Raw genomic sequence first — 22,313 nt, 5'->3', positions numbered from 1 at the left:
AATGTGTGGGTGTACAGCACCAAAATACACTTAAAATACCACTTAAGAAGAGCTCATTATGCAGGGTGATGTATATGATAACATCATAATTACTGACCCGTTCATGTGTTCATCACTTTCATGTTACAGCTGATTTTAATGACTTTATATTCTGTTGCTGGCCAGATTTAACTTAAGTTGAAATGTACTGTAGTACAAGTATAAGGCACAAGTAATTTCAATTACAGTGATGAAGTTCTGATTCTTTTTCATCGATTTAGTTATAAAACCTCTGATTCATTGATTCACATATAAAAACCTGGTATCTCCGCAGTGACATGTTGTGAGTGTTTGTGCTGTTGAAGTGACAGAAAGTAAAAGTACTAAAACCTCAGAGTAAAATTACTGTATACACATACTTTTATTGCAGTTAAAATGAAGAAGTACTACAAACAACATGTATTAAAACAGAGTGAATGGAAATGATGTAACACAGAGACAGAGAGGAGTCAGAGAGGAGGAGTGGAAGGGAGGAGGAGGAGGGGAAGAGAGGAAGAGGAGGAGGTGCACCGTTAAAAACAATATTTTAAAGAAGAGCTGCTGTTTGTTCTGAACCTGTGTTTGTTTGTTTCCTGTTAAGGTCACTGAATCACCTCATTAATATAAACAAGATTCTGATCACATGACCTCCATGGATGACATCATGAACATCACAGCATTCACCACCGAGGTAACAAATGATGATTATCAGTTATTGATCAGTCTGGTCATATTATTATCATTTGCATTTAATTATCTTGTAGATATGAGGTTTTATATATGAGTTCAAAAAGGAAACAGAACAACAGACCTGCTGCAGGTGTGTTCAGGTGTGCTCTCTGTTCCTCTCAGGACCCATTCTCTATCAGCCCCTCCCCCACCACTGACGAGGACTATGACTACGAGGACCTGATGTGTGACCGGGCATCAGTGCGGGCGTTCAGGGGTCGGTACGAGCCGCCGCTTTTCTGGATGATCGCCTTGGTGGGTGGAGCTGGGAACCTGGCTGTGGTGTGGATCTACCTGAACTTCCGGCGGCGGCTGAAGACCATGTCAGATGTATACCTCCTGAACCTGGCGGTGGCTGACCTGCTGTTCCTGGTAACACTGCCGTTGTGGGCTGCTGAGGCATCGCATGGCTGGAGCTTTGGCTCTGCCCTCTGCAAGCTGAACTCCGCCCTCTACAAGGTGAACCTGTTCAGCAGCATGCTGCTGCTCACCTGCATCAGTGTCGACCGCTACATCGTCATTGTACAGACCACCAAGGCACAAAACTCAAAGATGGAGCGCCGCCGCAGCAGCCGGCTGGTGTGCATGGGGGTGTGGCTGCTGGCCCTGCTGCTCGCACTGCCCGAGCTCGTGTTTGCCACCACTGCAAAGGTGGACATGCAGCAGTACTGCAGGATGGTGTTCCCGCCTCATCTGGGCAACCGCACCAAGATCCTGGCGCTGTCATTGCAAGTGAGCATGGGCTTCTGCATGCCCTTCCTGATCATGGCCTTTTGCTACAGCGTAATCCTCGCCACACTGCTCAAGACCCGGAACTTCCAGAAACACAAAGCCATGCGCGTCATCCTGGTGGTGGTGGTGGTGTTTGTCATGTCACAGCTGCCCTACAATGGTGTACTGGTGATGGAGGCGACACAGGCATCCAACATGACCATGACGGACTGCGAGGAGATGAAGCGCTTTGACATGGTGGGACAGGTACTGAAGAGTCTGGCCTATATGCACGCCTGCCTCAACCCCTTCCTCTACGCCTTCGTGGGCGAGCGTTTCCGCCGAGATGTGTTGCAGCTCCTGCGCAGCTGCAACTGCCAGTCGCAGGCCACCAAGAGGCAGCCGAGTAAGACAAGCAGGAGCTCGACCCGGCCCTCTGTGATGTCAGACAGCGACACCTCGCAGGCCCTGTCCCTGTAGAGACACATGCCCCTGCAACTTCCTGTTTGTGCTGCAGCAGCTGCAATGGCAACAGATGAGTGAAGAAACGCTGTGCTGCCATCACTCCTCATCACTCCTCATCACTCCTTGTCCCTCCCACTCATTCTCCCAGGACTCAATCCAATCTCATTTCAATTTTGCTTTAAAATCCTTGATCAAAGGTCTTGAATGTATAATCCTGACATCTTAACTCCCCATGCCAGAACATTTTCCATGATCTTTTCCAGGTGTTCCTCAGGATTTTCTCTGGATATTCTAGGGAATTTTCCAGAACTTTTACTGGACTTTCTCAGGACTTTTTTCAGGACTTTTCCAAGACTTTTCCAGGACTTTCTCAGGACTTGCCTGCACATTAAATGTGAAATTATTTTTAGCCACAAACTATGTGATTTTTAGCTGCTGTTATTGGAGTGTGTTTGTCATGTTACCTGTTTTCCTCACATGATGACTGTGTTGCATCTTCCTTGTTTGAACAGGAAACACATCACATGAAGGAAGTAAGGAGGTGCCTTAAACTGAGCCAAAGCTGCGTCTCTGTCAGTTGATGTGATTTTTTTCTGTTGTGTTTGTTGAATAAAAAGCTGAATATTAATTCATCTGTTACTGTCAGATTGTGATATATCATCAACCACCGAATACTGCTGCTAACAGATGCTAACAGAGGAAGCAGGATGCTAACACAGATGTTGATTTTGTAAATGTAAATAGTTTTTGTCACAGACGTGTCTTCTGTGTTGTTTCAGAAGTTAACGTCAGTGTTTCTTTACGTGTTCAATGATAAACATTAAAGTGTGTAAAACACAGAATTTGTGAGTCTTAGCGTGAAAAACAGGAGGAAGTAGAGTCACTTGTTTCTTCACATCCTTCCTCCTCTCATCCTGTTTATGTTTTCACTCACTTTGTTCTGTAAAAATATCTGAGCTGCCTGGACCCAGATCAGCACAACATTTCTACTTTAATATTTCTGATCAGTAACGACAACATGACAAAGACACAGGGAGAGGAGTCTTTGTTGGGTTCATCAGGTTGATCCCAGCTGATATAAGGTGTCTGATTGTTGTTTTGATGACTTGAACAAAGGAAGAAGTGAACTTTATGTCTGAGCTGTTGTCTGTCTGTGGTCTGATATTTTCTGCAGGTCATGAGATGGTGTGACGAGGACAAAAACAAAATGTGATGAAAAGAGAAGTGAAACTCAGGAAGAGAGGATGACACTTTGTCAACACAACAGAGATACACACACAGAGAGTCAGACACCTCAGAGTTAGCCAGATGTTACAGTCTAGGTGTTGTTCACATAGAGAGGAGCCAGACACCCTGAGGCTGAACAGCTCAATTTAAAAGGAAGGTCCTGAAACAGCTCAGGGTAGAGACCACGAGACCAGAGACATACGTGGAGGTTCCAGATCTCTGATGGATCATATATGAAGGTAGAACTCAGGTTCGTCTACAACAACAGAACCATGAGGTTAAAATCATGTTAATAAAGTCTGTGTATAAGGAATAAAACTAATAAAGTTCTTTATTTAATCAGAACAATAAAGTTAAACAGAATCGGAGAATGTTTAAAAACTCAACAGAAGAGAAAACATGGACCAGTGGAACCAGTGAGCTGAGCTTGATTGATCTGTTGATTGATCTGTTGACAGATCTGTTGATCAACAAAGTGAAGTCTCTGTGTTTGATTGGCGGCAGCTGATCCCACCACCTGCTGTCACTTCATCACACAGATAAACTCTGATCCTGTGCTGTCGCCTGTTTGCTCTAAACAGTGACACTGAATTCAATTCATTTTAAATGATTAATATTATTGTTACCAACTGCAGTGGAGCCTCAAACAATGGCGTCACTGTCAACAAGTTAAATCAGTGAATTATTGTTTGTATTCTCTGTGTGTTTTACAGGAACAGTTGTCAGACTGGTGTAACTGTGTTGAGGCAGCTTCAGATGAGAGTGTTTGTTTTTCATGGTTCATCAGCGAGAAATCTGTTAGAGCTGCTGGGAAGTTTCACCTGCTGCGTCGCCGTTAAACCACTTCCTGCTGAGATTGACAGAACAAATCTGAATGTGTTTGTGACAGTAAATCTGGGGACAAGTTCACCTGAAAATACTGAAGATGGAGAGTTGAGGGATTTCCACAAAAACCCTCAGTGAGACGACTGTTTGTGTCAAATTCAACAGAAGCGTGTGAACACACAGTTTGTTGTCATGATGACGTCAGGAAACTGTGGAGTGTTTATGTTCTGGTTTCAGTCAGTCAAATAAAAACTGGACTTCAGTGGAAGGAACCACAGCTCAGTCACTGTGTATCTGAGGATTTGTTTACACTGGGACATCAGGGGCATTTCTGCTCTGTGAGGACACTTCTGTATTGTGAGGACACCTCTACAGTTAATAGGTTTAAATGGATTACATCGAAGATCAATGGGGCTGGCTTGTAGGATTTCAGTTCTGTCCTCATTAAACAACATAGTTGATGAAGTCTTTACCATCTAAGACATTTAAGTTTTGGATTTCCAGCTGATTTATTGAATCACTAGTTTATAACTAGTTAGTTGTTTCTGAGAGCAGCTGCCGCAGCACAGTCCGGTTCAGACCAGATCCTTCAGAGCAGTGGTTCTCTTTTTTCTGGCATGTCCTCCGTCACATCCATCAGTCACTAACAGTGACAGGGGAAGCAAGTGTAGTGAAATAAAGGTCAACACATCAGCCTCAGTTATTTTTAACCCTGGTCCTCCACCCCCACCCCCCACCCCCACCTGTGGAGGGCCCCACCTAGGTTCACTTATAGTCCTCACAGGTATGGAAAGACAAATCTGTGTATGGTGTGTGTAGGTCGGGCTCCAGTGACCTCTCGGTGTGTTGGTTGTGTACAGTTGTGCGCTTGTGTATAGTGTTTGTGGTGTGTATACAGTGTGTGACCTCTCTGCGTGTTTCAGGACTCTTCCTGACCCCCCCACCCCCTGCTGATGCAGCTGAAATCAGACTCTGTTTCCATGAGAACAAAGCCGTGCTCACAAACACGTCCTGAACAAAGGCGGCCATGTTTCCAGAACTCCGTCCTCCCATAAATTGTGGCGGTGCGCGGCTCTGGGCGGTTTGACCCTGGGAGCCGTTGAGCGCCATGCCTCTGCCCCGACGCCGCTCATCCTTCCTGGGACAGCAGTCCTCCGAGCGCCCGGCCGCCGCCTCCTGCGGGAGGATCGGCTCGGCCGGCACCGCCGCCCCCCGCGGCGTCTTTGTGGGCTCCGCGCCCCCGGTGGGCGGGGCCTCCAGCCTGGGGACGCGTGTTTCCCGGCGGGCTCTGGGCATCAGCAGCGTGTTCCTGCAGGGGATGAGGAGCAGCGCGGCCCCGGTCCTGCCCCGCGCCGGGGACCGGGCAGCGGGTCACGGAGCGGCGGCCGGTCTGAACAGCTGCCTGATGGAGTACAGAGACAAAGTGAGAGCCCTGGAACAACTGAACCAGCAGCTGGAGGAACAGATCCGGCTCTGTCTGGACCGCAAGGCCTCCAGCGCCGGAGCCTGGGGTCCACTCAGGAGGGAGTGGGAGGACGTCTACAGACAGGTGAGGACAGGTGGAGAGAGGTGGTCCACAGGTGAGGACAGGTGGAGAGAGGTGAGGACAGGTGGAGAGAGGTGGTCCACAGGTGAGGACAGGTGGAGAGAGGTGAGGACAGGTGGATAGAGGTGGTCCACAGGTGAGGACAGGTGGAGAGAGGTGAGGACAGGTGGAGAGAGGTGAGGACAGGTGGAGAGAGGTGGTCCACAGGTGAGGACAGGTGGAGAGAGGTGAGGACAGGTGGAGAGAGGTGGTCCACAGGTGAGGACAGGTGGAGAGAGGTGGTCCACAGGTGAGGACAGGTGGAGAGAGGTGAGGACAGGTGGAGAGAGGTGGTCCACAGGTGAGGACAGGTGGAGAGAGGTGAGGACAGGTGGAGAGAGGTGGTCCACAGGTGAGGACAGGTGGAGAGAGGTGAGGACAGGTGGAGAGAGGTGAGGACAGGTGGAGAGAGGTGGTCCACAGGTGAGGACAGGTGGAGAGAGGTGAGGACAGGTGGATAGAGGTGGTCCACAGGTGAGGACAGGTGGAGAGAGGTGGTCCACAGGTGAGGACAGGTGGAGAGAGGTGAGGACAGGTGGATAGAGGTGGTCCACAGGTGAGGACAGGTGGAGAGAGGTGGTCCACAGGTGAGGACAGGTGGAGAGAGGTGAGGACAGGTGGAGAGAGGTGGTCTACAGGTGAGGACAGGTGGAGAGAGGTGAGGACAGGTGGAGAGAGGTGGTCTACAGGTGAGGACAGGTGGAGAGAGGTGGTCCACAGGTGAGGACAGGTGGAGAGAGGTGGTCCACAGGTGAGGACAGGTGGAGAGAGGTGGTCCACAGGTGAGGACAGGGTGGACAGTGACAATGATCCGGTTTGTCTCAGTGTGAATTAAAATATTCAGAGTGAATCAGTTTGATTGTGTTTTATTGTGTTAAACACAACGTTTAGTCTGGATCATCCAGAACAGTCCCGGACCACTTTCTCCAGCTTGGACACCAAAACTGTGAAATCTGGATTTACTGCTGTTTGTTGATGGTGCAGAGGGTGAGGTGAATGAGTGAATGAGTGAATGAATGATGGGCTGAGTCCAGAACCATCTGAACGTCTGTAATGGAAGAAATGGAGCTCCATCAGGTTCACAATCTCAGTCAGAGGATGCCGATCTTCTTAAGATGGATCAGTCTGACTCTCCTGGATCAGGACCTCACAATGAGCCTCTAGACTCTTAGGGGCCCCAGAGCTCTCTGGTCCACTTCTTGTCCACAGGACTTTGCCAGTTCAGGTCCTGCAGTGTCCTGCAGCAGCGGACCAGACTCACCTCAGGTCAGGGTCTGATTTTTGAGCCAACATGGACGACGTGTCATTAAGGTGCTGAGTCCATCTGCCGATGAAGACCATGTGATGTGATCAAAAGCCTCACAGTGTGGTTGTTTCTCTCTGCTGCACCTGTCTGAACCGCCTCACTCTGGGGGGAATCCTTGAACTGCTGTGGTGAGGCGCACTCATGTTACCATGGTTACCAAACCATACCAAACAGACTCAGTAACAGTCGATGAGGGTGGTGGTGGTGGTGGTGGGGGGGGGCTGTTCACTCAGGAGCCTCTGATCTGTACTGATCTGTATGTGGAGTAATGATCATTGGTTATTGGACCTTCAGCTTCTGCACTGACACTGAGGTGAATGTAAGAATGAGAGCGGCCTCCCGTCCGGTTCTGAGGAGGCTCCAACCTAGACATGTGCAGGGAGCATGAGACAGTTCCCTGGGTCAATGATTCATTTTATCATTAGCATAGCATGTTTTAGCCTAGCATGTTTGAGAAGATTAATTCCCAGGAAGAATCCAAAGTATTCATCACATAATCAATAATCAATGATCCAGTAACAGCTGAGTGATTAAGTCAGTCAGACACTCAATTCATCTGTGGTTTGTTAGACTGACAGCAGCATCCTGTTTATCTACACAGGAGTGTGTGTTTCTACTGTGTTTGTGTGTATGGAACAGTGTGTGTGTGTGTGTGTGTGCACGTGTGTGTGTCTGTTTGTGTGTTTCTGTGTGTATCTGTGTGTGTGTGTTGCCCCCTGCTGGCTGCAGGAGCTCTCAGTTCTCTGTTTTCTGGGGTTTTCTGCAGGTCAGTGAAGCCATCCTGGATAACGCTCGTCTGATGCTGCAGACGGAGAACGTTCAGGCCAATGCAGAGGATTTCAAAGACAGGTCAGAGGTCACAAACACACACACATGCCCTTGTAGACCTGTCTTTGTGGGGACCCATCATTGACAAAACACACCCTTACCCTAAAATCAACTTTTAACCCTCAAACAGACATTTAAACTTGTGGGGTCCAGCATTTTGGTCCCCACAAAGCTGTTGGAACCAAATATAGTAAAAGAAGCCCACACACACACACCTTGGCCTGTCTGTACCAAATGTGTCTGAGTCCCTGAAAGTTAAGCCAGGACAAAACCCAGACTGAGAATGATGAAGCGTCCAGCAGGAGGAGGAGGAAGAGTAACATCTACCTTCCTCCTGCAGGTACGAGAATGAGCAGCCGTTCAGGAAGGCGGTGGAGGAGGAGATCAGCTCTCTGTACAAAGTCATTGACGACGCCAACCTGACCAGGGCCGAGCTGGAGGAGCAGATGGAGAACATGAGAGCTGAGCTCCGCAACCTGGAACACAACCACGAGCAGGTTCTTACCAAACTCTGTTAAAAAAAAAAAAAGATTTAATCTCCAATTACAAACACCTCATAAATTTATCTGTCAGAATTAAAAACTACAGTACGTATTCTGTCTTTAAATCTTTATTTTCTCTAAAGAAATTTCAAAATTCATTTTATAAAGACTGTAAATCTAACCTTACAACAACAATGAAAAAAAGAGTCAGCAAAAATGTTTTAGTAAAGAGAAGATAATAAAAGATTATATTTGCTTTTATTAATCTGTCTGTAAATAATAAATAATTGAATTTTAAATGAGTTTTTACATAGGATACTTTTATCAAAAAGGAAATTCAAAAAATTGAAATACATTAACAAACAAAAATGAAAAGATCATTGTATTTACCAATCAATTACACTATATCATGGAAGCCAGTGACTGATGAATTTAAAATTAATTTAAAATGGAGTCTAAAATTAGGTTTTTGAGAAGCTTTTACAATAACGAAATTTTGTGTAAAATCTGTGAAATATTCCTTTAATGAGCTGAAGTCATGTGACCTGTGTGTTCAATGTTTGTCTGTCCATCCAGGATGTTCGAGTCCTCTACAGTCAGATGGCGGGGCGCGAGGTAGATGAACCTGACGCTCCCATAGAGACCAGTCTGGACCAGATCCTGGCCTACATCAGGAGCCACTGGGAGAAGGTGACGGAGAAGAACCGAGCTGAGACTGACAGCTACCAGCTGGAGTGTAAGGTGAGGTTGTCTCACTTGCACAGGTGTCCTCACAGGCCAAGCTGCTTCTTTAAGGTGTGTTTGACTTGTCGGTGTGTGTCCTGCAGGAGGCACAATGTATGAGCAGCAGGCTGAGTCCTGAGGAGGAGCAGGTGGAGGTGCTGAAGGCCGAGTGTAATGATGCTGGCTGCAAGATCCAGAGTCTACAGGCCGAGACTGAATCCATTAGAGCGCTGGTGAGATGCACACCCGTCAATAATCTGACCAATAACCACCATCAGAAACGTATTGGTGTCACTACTGTCTCCCTGCAGAAACGAGGTCTGGAGAACTCCCTGAGTGACGCCCGGCACTGGCACGACATGGAGCTGCAGAACCTGGGCTCAGTGGTGGCCAAGCTGGAGGCGGAGCTGGCCGACGTGCGCGGAGAGATCGAGCAGCAGCGACGCGACTACGACACACTTCTGAGCAACAAGCAGCGTTTGGAGCAGGAGATTGGCGTCTACCACGGCATCCTGGACGGAGAGGAGAGCCGCTTCCTGCCGACTGAAACACCGTGAGTCACCGCCAGATAACAAATACCGCACAACAACAACAACAACAACACTGACAACAACAAAAACACTGATGACAACACTGACAACAACAACAACAACACCGACAACAACAACAGCACTGACGACAACACTGACAACAACAACAACACTAACAAAAACAACAATAACAATGACAAAACATCAACAACACTGACAACAACAACACTGGCGACAACATTAACAACAACAATACTGATGACAACACTGACAACAACAACAGTGACAACAACACTGGGAACAACAACACTGACGACAACAACAACACTGACAACAACAACAACAGCACTGACGACAACAACAACAACACTGACGACAACACTAACGACAACACTGACAACAATAACAACAACAACACTAACAACAATAACAACAACAACACTGGCAACAACACTGACGACAACAACACTAGCAACAACAACAGCAATACTGACAACGACACTGACAACAACAACACCAACAACACTGACGACAACAACAACACTGACAACAACAACACTGACGACAACAACACTGACAACAGCAACACTGACAACAACAATACTTAAGACAACAACAACAACAACAGCAACAACAATACTGACAGCAACAACAACACTGACAACAACACAAACAACAACACTGACAACAACGACAATAACATCAACAACACTGATGACAACAACAACACTGACAACAATAACAACAATACTTACAAAAACACTAACAACAACACTGACGACAACAAAACTGACAACAACACTGACGACAACAATACTGACAACAAGAACAACACTGACGACAACAACAATACTGTCAACAACACTGACAACAATACTTACAAAAACACTAACAACACTGACGACAACAACAACAATACAGACCACAACAACACTAACAACAATGACAACAACACTGACAACACAACACTGACAACAACACTGTAAAGACTATGATACTTGATCAAGACTATTAACATTCAATAAAGATTAAGAGAAACTACATCGTGACCTTGAGCTACTTAACCAAAATCACACAATAAAACAAGTTTATGAGATATGTCAAGTTTACAAGATACTGAATAAAGGTCACATGATATTACATCAGTGTTACTAAAACACGTTTGTCTGGGTCAGCTGGACTCTAAATGTTCATGTTTCCTTTCAACCCACAAACTGATCAATAACATCACCTGATACAAGAATATAAAACCTGGATCTGCACTGTAATTGTAAACATCACCATCATTGTCATTAAAATCATTACAATTACCTGTCCAGGTGTTCAGGTCTGCACTCAGAACCTGAGGGAGCTGCCAATGCCCCTGCTGCTGCAGACTCTCAGACCAACACTCCAGGACCTCCAGGTCCTCAAGGACAGTGATCTGTGTAGGATCTGAGGAGCAGATTGAAGCCCAGCAGAGGATTTCTGGATCTTTGAGTTTATTCAGACAAAGGTGGACTCTGTAAGGTTGTTCTGGTCTGTGCAGGATGATTTCTACCTGGTGATGTGTGCAGGCGTGCATGATTTAGAGAACCTGTGGCAGGAATGATGAAAAGCTGAATGTGACTGCTACCTGGTCTAAACCTTTTCCCAACCAGGACCCAATCTGAACTAGGGCCCTCTGATCCAGACTGTAAGGTGTTCTGAATGGACTCAACAGATCACATCCATTATTTTTGACCTGGGTCAAGACGTCCAGAGTCTGAAGTGGATCACAGCCTCTGTGTTTGGACTCAGATCAGTGATTTCTGTAGAAGCTGTACTCTTCTTCTCTCACCGTACGGTGTTTCACCAGTTTCCTGAAACTCTATGAGCGAAGGAGAGAGCAGCTCGTTGTTAACCCGATGTCACAATTGACCAACAACCAACAACAAAAAAATAACCAACAAAAACAACAAAAAACAATAACAACCGCCATCACAGTTTCATCAGATTGACAACTGAAGACTAAAGTCTGTAAAATGAAACAACACTGACGCTTACATTTCCCATTATGCAACTAGATGGTCTTTTCATTATGCTGCTTTCATGTCTTATGTGATGGAAAGATCTCTGTGTTCATGGGACGGTCATACAACCACAGAGTTGTTTGTGTGAAGGTTAAAATACTGACAATTAAACATCTTCATTAATTACAGCAGAACTTTTAATACAACTGAGACATGAAATGAATGCAGCATCAGGGATGTTTTCATTGGTCCCCTTCATGTGATGGACTTACCTGTGAGACACACCTGGGAGAGATGAGGTGGTCACATGACCAGTTCAGGACTCAAGGACCACCTGAACCCACCGTTATACTAGTCATCAACTCACAAAGGATTGTGGGACACTGAGGCCAGAACACAAGTTTCAAATGAGCTGGATGTGAAGGTGAGGACAGAGACTGATTTAAAGGACACCATGTGTGTCTTACCTGCCAACTGTTTCACTCTGAAGTGATGACATCACAGCAGGTGTCAGTGTTGCTGAGGCTGTATTACTGAAATATTTTTAAATGAACGTTGAGGATAATGATGTTTTATCTGGTTGAGACAATAAAGGAGTTTTAAAGTGATTCAGGTTCAACTCTTCATTTCTCTGATACCCAAACCAGACCTGAACCAGGTCTTCACTGAACCTCATTTAAACACGGTGTGAAGAAGGAACACAGTGATCAGATTTTAATCTGAACATAAAACACTGCCAAACATTTTCTGTCAAACCTTAAAATAATTTAACTAAATGGGTCTAAATTGAATTAATTGGACAAATGTCATATTAGAGGTGATTTGTTCAAATTTGTGTTTTTTTTTAATTAGAATATTTTTATTTCACAGCAGAAATTAGTCCTTTATTAAGTCTGTTAATGAACTTCTGTATCATTTTATTCCTGATGATTTCACTGTTGTAGTTTAACTCGTTAGTAAAAAACAGTCACTGATCACACACCCCTCAGGTCTTATCATTATTATAGATCAGACACTTGAGTCAGGAAACAGATTAAATGGTCTGAGAATTCCTCTTTAATGATCCACAAATTTCTCAGATAAGAAGAAATCATAAATTAATCAATAAAAATAAAACCAAGATCACTGATGATGATGTACGGAGGCTGGAGAGGACCAAATTAATACAATCAGTGCTTTAATGTGAAATATTCACTATAAAATTAAAAAACTATAAATACAACAAAATTATTGTATATCATCTAAACTGTTTATTTTTATTATAAATTCATCACATTCATGTTTTTTTTAAAACGTATTTAACACTTTGATGTAGTTGGATCATTGGAAATAAATTCTTAAGTCAACTTGCAGGAAACTGTTAAAAGCTTTCAGCTGCATCTCATGGCTTTCATCAGCAACAACTGTCTCCATGACAACTGAAAAATCCATCTGCTCAGGAAGGCCATAAAATCCTGCTGAAAGTTCAGGGGCAGGGTGGCTACTGATTCGGCCAATGAGAGGCCGGCGGTATCTCGTCTTTATCACTCTCCGCGGCGAGAGTCATTAGCTAAGCTAACAGCTAAGCTACTCGGCAGCACAGTCACTATGTAAATTACATTATAGGTTATTAGCAATGCTAGGCTAACCACTAGCATATCTAATCTAGCCCAAAACAGGATATGGAAACATAGCTTTTCACAATAAAAGCTCTGTTGTATCTGGTCTCTTCCCTGTGCCACAGGAGGTTCAGTCCAGTTTCCAGTAAGTTAGGGTTAGGGTTGTCCAACATTTTCAAGTAATTAGTTTTAATTAACTGATTATTACTAATCTACATTTTTTTATGACGTTAATAAAAACATTCAATCTATTTATTCAAGGGTTTTATGAGAATTTCTTTTAGGTTCCAGGTCATGACTCACTTTTGTGATAATTCATAAAAATGCAGGAATATTCCAATATGAATAAGTGCCTGACTTACTGAGGTGGATCTCTCCAGTCTCAGCTTCATAAACACTACACGACATTTTATCAGACTCTCCCCTGCACACTGAGCTTTAAACTGATGACTCATGAAGCTTTAAAATCAATATTAAATCATTATTTAAGAAACTATGAAATAAATAATCATCAGATGGACGGTGACTCTGACATCACCTCCTCTGCTCAGTGATTTTAATCCTGTCATCTTCACCAGCTGATGGAAACACGTTAACACCAGCATACAAAGTACATGTGACATAAGCTACAGCTGAAGTTCTCTGAGCCTCATTTTAGCCTCCATTAGTTTTTACATCAAGCAGCTGTGATCAGCTGTTATCAACAGTGGTCAGCAGTGATCATGTGATTAGCAGTGACCAGCAGTGATCGACAGTGATCTTATGATCAGCAGTGATCATGTGATTAGCAGTGACCAGCAGTGATCGACAGTGATCAGCTCCTGTCTGCAGTGTCTCATGATGTCTCTGTTTCACTGTGATACTGAAGGAAACTTAAAAACAGGAGGGTTCTCAGTGAAGTTCTGCAGCTTCTGTTTCTCTGGAGCTTTATTCTGTTGGGACATCAGAGAGGGTGATATCCTCAGGAAGTGATGTCACACTGAACAAGATCAACATGTGGTTCAGGTCTTCAGCCAGGACTCCCCTTCAGCTTTGGGATGTTTGTGTCCTCTTCTGTTACAGACCAGATCCTGTCGATAAAATGTTGAGTTACATTAACTCCATTAGCCCTGCCCACATCCTGTTTGAATATTTAATAGTCACACTTTGGAGCTCCACACAATGAAACTTCCCAACTCCCCGGAGGATGAACCTTTGTATGTTAAAGACTGAGCATGTTTCCTGCAGCGCCCCCATCAGGACAGACTGGATCAGACTGTACTGAGCTCTGCTGACAGGTTTGTCTGTTCTGAGATGTGTTTAGGAGCAGACGTCTCACTCTGTGAAAAAATTCAAACTTTAATAAAGACATAAAATGTTTTCTGTCTGCAGCTCTGTTTCCTGTCTTTCAATCACACTGTTTGATTATAGATTAGCAATCGAACAGTCCAGTGAACGTGGTCCCAGAACATGGGTCAGAGCAGTCATCCTGTATCAAATCAGCAGCTTTGTTGGTTTGTTTGGAGAGGAAAGACTTCCTGTTGGTTGTTTTAATCATGTATAAAATCAATGTTTAGAATTAACTCGTCCACACGTGCTAACAGCACAATGCCAGCAGCTAGCCTGTGTGGGTTAGAGCTACAGTTTTACCCATAATCCCACAGGCCTGGTGTCAGTGTACAGCTCTGAGCCCAGCCGTTGTACCAATAAAGCTCAGTGAACGCCAGTGGAGGGCGCCTCCTCCCCGCCTGCAGCCAGCAGTAGCACATTGATGCTCAGCCTCTGACTGACTGCTTTAGGCGGGCTGCAGGGGGATACAGCCAACACCGACTCCCCCCTCGTGGCACACCATGGGGGCCATAAAGGTCCAGCGGTTAGTGTCGGGGTTGTACATCTCCACGGAGCTGAGGTTGGACTGTCCGTCGTATCCCCCCACAGCGTACAAACGACCTGACGTGGACACCAGAGACACCCTGCTACGCCGAGTGTTCATGGCCACCAGGAGGCTCCACTGCCCTGAGGCCGAGCTGAACACCTCCGCCCCGCTTAGGAACCCAGACCCGTCGTACCCCCCCGCCACATACATGTGACTGCCCAGAGATGCTGCCCCGTGACGACAACGCTTGTTCAGCATCGCAGCTGCTGGGTGCCAACGGTTGGTGTGGTGGTTGTAGTACTCCACCTGTAGGTGTGGGGGGGTGAGGGGGTTGGGGAGGTAAACAAAAATCAAATAAACAGAATGAATAAACCTCAGGTTAAAATAAAGTTTGAGATCATACAGATTAAATGAAATATAAATCTAAAAAGTTAAGATTTGATTTAGCGTCATACAAATAAAATTGAATTGAAAGGAACTGTTGCAGAGTGACAGTGGAGCAGGACTGACAGGTCTGTGGACACAGGTGTGGGGACGAGGACAGATGACAAACACTGATTAAACTGTTAACTGACCGTGTTGAAGATCTGTAAACCGTCATGGCCGCCTGAGACAAAGATACGTCCATCAAAAACCGTCACACCTGCAGCGCTGCGACTTGCGCTCATCTCTGTCACCACTGTCCACCTGGACAACAGCAGCAGCTCCAGTGACTTTCATCATTACAGATCAATATCATCAAACGTGATAAAATAAGGATGAGAACAGACCAAAAAATTAAATGGCAGCAACTATAAAAAAACTGAACAGGCATCTACAGGCTGAGACCCTAAAAACTGCAGTCTGACTTTCCAGGGTCTTCAGGAGTGAAAACTGTTGAGGGAGCACACAGATAAAAAACCCTTCGATACTTCATGACACCATGATGAAGCTAAGGGGGGATTTTCAGTTACAGATGACCTCTGACCTTCCTCACTCTTTACATCCATGTTCATTAGTTTGCAGATCATAAATCATGACATCGACACAGTGTAAACCCAGACAAATACACACCTGAATCTGCCCCAGGTGAGGACTGACGGGCGGTCTGAACAGTGTCTGCTTAAGTTACGAAATCAACAACACACATTTATCTATACAACAAAGACCAGGATCCAGATCCAACAACTCTGTGTAGGTTCAGGACCACATTCACACAGTCTCTGGTCAGGATTATAACGTCCTGCTGCGTTCACGGAGCCTGGATGACCTGGATCACGGAGCCCTGCTGTGAGGTGGGTCACTCACCTGTCGGTCTCTGGAGAGTAACACTCCACCGAGTTCAGAGATGATTTTCCATCGTAGCCGCCACAAACATAGATGTGTCCGTCGATCACAACCGTTCCCATGGCGCTGTTGACGACAGTGTATTTTATTAGTTTTCTATTCGATCGGGACCAGAGCATTGATCAGTACCGATCACTATTGATGAGCATTGATCACACCTGCGCTGGCTGTTCATGCTAGACACCCGTGTCCAGCCGTCCGTTTCTGGGTTGTAAACCTCCACCGTGCTCAGCCGTGATTGGCCATCATATCCACCAATGGCGTACAGCAGCCCATTAACGACGGCCACGCCCACCCTGCTGCGAGCCGTCTTCATTGGCTGACAGCGCTCCCAGAAGTTCCCGATTGGATCGAACACTTCGACGACGTTTAATGAGTCCCCTGGACAAGAAAAGACACCATCACTGTCTGCTCAGCTCCGCCCCCTGCACAGGTGAGTGACAGGTGAACGTGTACCTGAGCTGTTGAGTCCTCCCACAGCGTAGATGAGCCCTGTGATGGACGTGCAGCACCTTTGTCTGGTTTTAAAGGTGGGCAGGTGAGGACGCCGCTCTGGCATCAGGTGGAAATCTTTGGCTTCATCCACCAGGTCTCTGACAGGACACACAACAGACACACAGCTTCAACACAAACTCCTCTACCTCACTCACAGAGAGCAACACAGACTCTGGTCTGAGCTCCTCCCAAACATCAGGCTGATGCTTAGATGTTGATTTAACAACAACAACAACAACAACAGGATGCACCTGTAGCACGAAGCAGCTCAGAGCAGGTGCATGTGTCTCACCTGCATTTATGGCAGCAGCGCACCAGTTCGTCCTGCTGGACTCGGTCTGACAGGAACTGAGGGCGACACAGAGGAAGTCTGATCTTTGACAGTAGCTCCGGCAGCAGGGACTCCCTCTGGTCCCGGTCATGATGGACCCAGGCCAGCACCGCCTCAAACACCTGCACAGGTACACAGAGCAGTTAACAGACTTGCTGTGTGGATGTTGAAGCTGGACAGGGCACACCTCAGTCCAGACTGAGCTCTGTGAACCCTGCTGGATGGACCGTGGTGCACTGTGGTTCAGACCTCCATGATTCCCTCATGAACATCTCTGTTGCATCTTTGCTTTAATGATACCTGATGATGTCATAGTTTCCATGTCTCAGGTGTGAGTGATGCTGCAGGTCAAAGGTCACCTGTCACCTGCTGAGGTTCAGAGTGAAACGAGGGTCAGACTCAGCAGCAGACGACAGGTAAAGGAGGAGGAGGAAGAAGAGGAGGAGGAGGAGGACAGATCCACAGTTGTTCAGTTTGTTTCACTTCACACATCAAACAGGATGACAGCCTCACAGCTCCTCCTCCTGCAGCAGGACTCACTCCACCCTCAGTCAGGACACTGTCAGGTACACGAGGTCCTGACAGGTGTGTGTCTCACCTGTTCCTCTGCTTTAACGTTGAGCTCGTCACAGCCGACCAGCTCCAGCACCTCCTCTGTCCTCAGACCCAGAAACTCCTCGGACAGAGAGACCTCCACAAAGTGCTGGTGGAGGAAGCTGTTGGCCGAGTCGTACAGAGTCGTACACATCATAGTCTCTGCAAACTGACGGACGCCCAGACAGTTCTTGGGATGTAACCTGGATCCCACAGACCAGGACAGACTGGGTCAGGATGGAACCGGCTCAGATCAAAACCAGCAGAATAAATGTGAGGTAAATCAAAGTGAAACCTGATGACAAGTGATTGTTTTTATCCAGTTTAAACAGTTTTACAGTTTGGAAACAAAGGTCATGTGATATGATCAAAAGGTCCAGACAGCTACTAAATGGACCTGATGCAGTGAGTCTCAGTGACCGACCTCTCCTGGAGGAAGGAGCAGCAGGCGTCCTTAACGTTCTGCAGCTGCAGGAAGCTCGAGCCAATTAGAAGAGACTGAACGTTCTGCTGGTCGATCGCAACGTGGCCGCTGTACGCAAAGTTTATCAGAGCCTCCAGAGCACTGCAGGGACAGAGGGACTGGTTAGACAGGTCTGTGGTTATCTATACTGGTGTCAGACTGGGTAGACTGGTCTTTGATTGGTATGTGGGTTCCTGTGCTGGTTACCTGGGGTCCATGCCCTGCATCAGGATCTCGTCCTGTTTACACTCCACCATGTCATTGGTGAACATGGCATGAAAGTACGGGATGGAGGCTGCCAGAACGATCCGGTGAGCGCTGAACTTATGATCCCCGACCTGCAGAGAGGACAAGCAAATACCAGCGATCTCACCCGTACAATGATCGATAGGACCTGTATTCACCTGTACAGTGTTCACACCTGTACAGACCTGTGTGTTCACTGTGTTGCAGGTTTTGTTTCATCAGTTGCAGATTCAGCAGATTTAATCCTGAGACATTAAGAGGATCAACCTGCAGCAGCAGCTCTGTGTGTTACTGGAACATGACGTTTCAGCAGCACTGGAACAGGTAAAGGTGCGTTCATCACTTCTGAGTGGTCAGATTGTTGTCAGATGTTTTAGTGGCAATGGTGGCTTCATCTTATTTTCTTATCAATGATCCTGTTTGATCTTTACTACGATGTGAGCAGTAACTCACTGTCTCTTACTGATGATGTCAGCTCCACTCAGACAGTGAAGATGTTCAACAGTGACTGTCAATCAAATCAGTGTCACGTTTATTCTGGTTGTTTGCAGCTGATAAATGTTAAATCTTTAAATGCAAACACTTGACTAAAACTACCCTGTTCAGGTCTGTGGATCAGGTCTGTGGTTCAGGTCTGTGGTTCAGGTCTGTGGATCAGGACTGTGATCCAGGTCTGTGGATCAGGTCTGTGGATCAGGTCTGTGGTTCAGGTCTGTGGTTCAGGTCTGTGGATCAGGACTGTGATCCAGGTCTGTGGATCAGGTCTGTGGATCAGGTCTGTGGTTCAGGTCTGTGGTTCAGGTCTGTGGATCAGGACTGTGATCCAGGTCTGTGGTTCAGGTCTGTGGATCAGGTCTGTGGTTCAGGTCTGTGGATCAGGTCTGTGGATCAGGTCTGTGGTTCAGGTCTGTGGATCAGTCCTGTGGATCAGTCCTGTGGATCAGTCCTGGACTGTGGATCAGGTCTGTGGATCAGTCCTGGACTGTGGATCAGGTCTGTGGATCAGTCCTGGACTGTGGATCAGGTCTGTGGTTCAGGTCTGTGGATCAGTCCTGGACTGTGGACCAGGTCTGTGGTTCAGGTCTGTGGATCAGTCCTGTGGTTCAGGTCTGTGGTTCAGGTCTGTGGATCAGTCCTGGACTGTGGACCAGGTCTGTGGTTCAGGTCTGTGGATCAGTCCTGTGGATCAGTCCTGGACTGTGGACCAGGTCTGTGGTTCAGGTCTGTGGTTCAGGTCTGTGGATCAGTCCTGTGGATCAGTCCTGGACTGTGGACCAGGTCTGTGGTTCAGGTCTGTGGATCAGTCCTGGACTGTGGACCAGGTCTGTGGTTCAGGTCTGTGGATCAGTCCTGTGGATCAGTCCTGGACTGTGGACCAGGTCTGTGGTTCAGGTCTGTGGATCAGTCCTGGACTGTGGACCAGGTCTGTGGTTCAGGTCTGTGGATCAGGTCTGTGGATCAGGTCTGTGGATCAGTCCTGGACTGTGGATCAGGTCTGTGGTTCAGGTCTGTGGTTCAGGTCTGTGGATCAGGTCTGTGGTTCAGGTCTGTGGTTCAGGTCTGTGGATCAGGACTGTGATCCAGGTCTGTGGTTCAGGTCTGTGGATCAGGTCTGTGGTTCAGGTCTGTGGATCAGGTCTGTGGATCAGGTCTGTGGTTCAGGTCTGTGGATCAGTCCTGTGGATCAGTCCTGTGGATCAGTCCTGGACTGTGGACCAGGTCTGTGGTTCAGGTCTGTGGATCAGTCCTGTGGATCAGTCCTGGACTGTGGACCAGGTCTGTGGTTCAGGTCTGTGGATCAGGTCTGGACTGTGGTTCAGGTCTGTGGTTCAGGTCTGTGGACCAGGTCTGTGGACCAGGTCTGTGGTTCAGGTCTGTGGATCAGGTCTGTGGACCAGGTCTGTGGTTCAGGTCTGTGGTTCAGGTCTGTGGATCAGGTCTGTGGATCAGTCCTGGACTGTGGATCAGGTCTGTGGTTCAGGTCTGTGGATCAGTCCTGGACTGTGGACCAGGTCTGTGGACCAGGTCTGTGGTTCAGGTCTGTGGTTCAGGTCTGTGGATCAGGTCTGTGGATCAGGTCTGTGGATCAGTCCTGGACTGTGGACCAGGTCTGTGGTTCAGGTCTGTGGTTCAGGTCTGTGGATCAGGTCTGTGGACCAGGTCTGTGGACCAGGTCTGTGGACCAGGTCTGTGGTTCAGGTCTGTGGTTCAGGTCTGTGGATCAGGTCTGTGGATCAGTCCTGGACTGTGGACCAGGACTCCTCTGACCATGGTCGGAACTGTGTATATTGACCTCAGACGGTCTGATGAAGATCAATAACTAACACAACTCCCTGACCAACGACCGACGCAGCAGTCTACCTGCTGCCTTGCTTCAGGGCTCCTCGGCAGCAGGTCAAAGGTTAGCTCTGTTATCTTTCCTGGCCGAGTCGATCATAACGGCCTGTGACGTCACAAGCCCGTGTAAAAGTCATCATCACAATAACATAAAAGTCGCTGTTAGCATGTTGTTAGCACCGTTAGCTCTGCCGCAGCTAGCTTCCTCCTGACGGGCTGCTAGCTGTTAGCTGGCAGGCTAATTTCAGCCTCGAACGTCGTCGATTCTTACCTTGAGCGTGACGTCACAGAGTTTCCCCTGACGTCGGATCTCCTCCATGACGACATAGCCTCTCGCGGGCAGGTCGTGTACCGAGAAGTGAACTAAATCCTCGAGCTCTTCGCAGAGAACGTCTCCCATCGTCAGCACGAGCGGCGGAGCGGCGCGGACTGACCCCACCGAGCCACCGTCCACAGCCAAGAGCTGTGACGTCCCAGCGACCGACGGAAGCTCCGCCTTCAGAATAAAAGACTGTCCGCTACCAAAGCAAACACTGTATTACTTAGAATAATAATAATAATAATAATAATAATAATAATAATGATAATAATAATAGTCCTTATTATTAACTTTAGCTCGTTCCTCTGCAGCAGAAAATAATAAACGCGATTAGGACTTCCGCTTTGACATTTGGCCTCCAAAATAAAAACCTAAAGTTTCTAAAACATGTATTAACTTTACAAAGCGACAATCAGAGGAGGAGAAACACACTAATTTTCACCTGAGCAAAAGTCCAAATTCCACACTGTTAAAATACTCAACAAGTACAAGTAAAAGTACTGCACTTTAAACATGTGTGAGTAAAATTAGGAGTAAATACTCACAGCATCAAAAGTAAAAAATACTCAGTGCAGTAAAACGACCCCAGTGACTGATAATCTAATTATAGTATGAATACTAGTGTATTATTACTCATCCATTAACGTGTTAAATTGCTGGAAGTGGAACTGGTCTGAACCATGTTGGACTAGGATTAATGATCGTTTTCATAAAGGATTAATCCAAACCTCAAAAAATGATTTAGAAATAAATTTTATATTTTTACACAAAATTAAAAAGCTGGAAATCTTCATGTTGAAGAGGGTGGAACATGACATGTTTGGTATTTCACATAAAAATGGCTTCAACCACTACCAAAGAAGTTGCCAATTAATTTTGTCAATCGACTTATCGAATAGCCAACTGTTTCACCTGTAGATGTATTAACTGCTGGTTTGTAAACTCTTCATATCTACTGAAGGAAAAATCTGCATCTGTAGATGACTGCAGCCCTCTGATAAGTATAGTCTAGAACAAAGTACAATATTTTCTCTGAAATGTAGTGGAGTGAAAAGAAAAACCTAAAATAAAGTACAAGTACCTCTGATTTTTACTTAAGTGCAGTGCTTGAATAAATGTACTTAGTTACCTTCCAACACTGGCTGCTATTGTTTATAGTAACAGAAAGGAAAATATTATTTACACAAATGTAGATTTTATAATTCTGCTTTTGTTCAATTTGTCTTTTTGTCAGGAAGTTAGGTTTCCTTCTGAAAACAGGTTATCAGAGTAAAGATGAGATCATGTGACCTTGTTGAAATGAAAACAAACAACTGATCAAAACTAAAG

General features: G+C 46.3%; 3 protein-coding genes across 4 annotated transcripts in view; 2 read left to right on the top strand and 1 right to left on the bottom strand.

The window, feature by feature from the left end:
• Positions 1 to 2,555, top strand: part of ccr9a (chemokine (C-C motif) receptor 9a) — a 3,417-nt gene extending 862 nt beyond the window's left edge. The window contains exons 2-3 of the mRNA XM_071490897.1: positions 620 to 709; positions 871 to 2,555. Of these exons, the coding sequence (XP_071346998.1) occupies positions 662 to 709; positions 871 to 1,938 (1,116 nt within the window). The 5' untranslated portion in view covers positions 620 to 661 and the 3' untranslated portion in view covers positions 1,939 to 2,555. The remainder of the gene's footprint in view (positions 1 to 619; positions 710 to 870) is intronic.
• Positions 2,556 to 4,971: 2,416 nt separating this feature from the next.
• On the top strand, positions 4,972 to 12,028 carry bfsp2 (beaded filament structural protein 2, phakinin). 2 transcript variants are annotated; one of them, XM_071490896.1, is made up of 7 exons: positions 4,972 to 5,524; positions 7,633 to 7,715; positions 8,035 to 8,191; positions 8,753 to 8,917; positions 9,004 to 9,132; positions 9,211 to 9,452; positions 11,610 to 12,028. In XM_071490896.1, exons 1-7 carry the CDS (start codon positions 5,084 to 5,086, stop codon positions 11,635 to 11,637), a joined length of 1,245 nt encoding a protein of 414 aa, XP_071346997.1. In that variant the 5' UTR covers positions 4,972 to 5,083; the 3' UTR covers positions 11,638 to 12,028. The 2 variants fall into 2 exon arrangements, with proteins under 2 accessions (XP_071346997.1, XP_071346996.1); XM_071490895.1 differs by having other exon boundaries at positions 4,977 to 5,524; positions 10,749 to 12,028.
• Positions 12,029 to 12,453: 425 nt separating this feature from the next.
• On the bottom strand, positions 12,454 to 21,120 carry klhl18 (kelch-like family member 18). Its single transcript, XM_071490894.1, has 10 exons — positions 20,937 to 21,120; positions 18,290 to 18,420; positions 18,044 to 18,184; positions 17,624 to 17,822; positions 16,987 to 17,147; positions 16,656 to 16,792; positions 16,358 to 16,580; positions 16,161 to 16,265; positions 15,449 to 15,560; positions 12,454 to 15,179 (listed from the first exon to the last, which is right to left on the bottom strand). The coding sequence occupies exons 1-10, from the start codon at positions 21,063 to 21,065 to the stop codon at positions 14,793 to 14,795; spliced, it is 1,725 nt and encodes a 574-aa protein (XP_071346995.1). The 5' UTR covers positions 21,066 to 21,120; the 3' UTR covers positions 12,454 to 14,792.
• Positions 21,121 to 22,313: the final 1,193 nt, after the last annotated feature.

This window comes from Trachinotus anak, unplaced genomic scaffold (assembly GCF_046630095.1).
Source record: "Trachinotus anak isolate AG129_WGS33_773 ecotype Australia unplaced genomic scaffold, CSIRO_AGI_Tana_v1 ptg000012l, whole genome shotgun sequence".
NCBI lineage: Eukaryota > Metazoa > Chordata > Actinopteri > Carangiformes > Carangidae > Trachinotus > Trachinotus anak.
This window is presented reverse-complemented; position numbering and strand designations above follow the sequence as displayed.

Bases quoted from the DNA above. Each gene is read 5' to 3' on its own strand.
- bfsp2 (XM_071490895.1), top strand. From the start codon at position 5,084: ATGCCTCTGCCCCGACGCCGCTCATCCTTCCTGGGACAGCAGTCCTCC. The intron at 5,525-7,632 runs GTGAGGACAGGT...GGTTTTCTGCAG, and splicing joins GGGAGGACGTCTACAGACAG to GTCAGTGAAGCCATCCTGGA. The intron at 8,918-9,003 runs GTGAGGTTGTCT...TGTGTCCTGCAG, and splicing joins GCTACCAGCTGGAGTGTAAG to GAGGCACAATGTATGAGCAG.
- klhl18 (XM_071490894.1), bottom strand. From the start codon at position 21,065: ATGGGAGACGTTCTCTGCGAAGAGCTCGAGGATTTAGTTCACTTCTCG. The intron at 16,793-16,986 runs GTGAGACACATG...GTGTCCTGTCAG, and splicing joins CGCTGCTGCCATAAATGCAG to AGACCTGGTGGATGAAGCCA. The intron at 16,581-16,655 runs GTACACGTTCAC...TTTCTTGTCCAG, and splicing joins GGGAGGACTCAACAGCTCAG to GGGACTCATTAAACGTCGTC.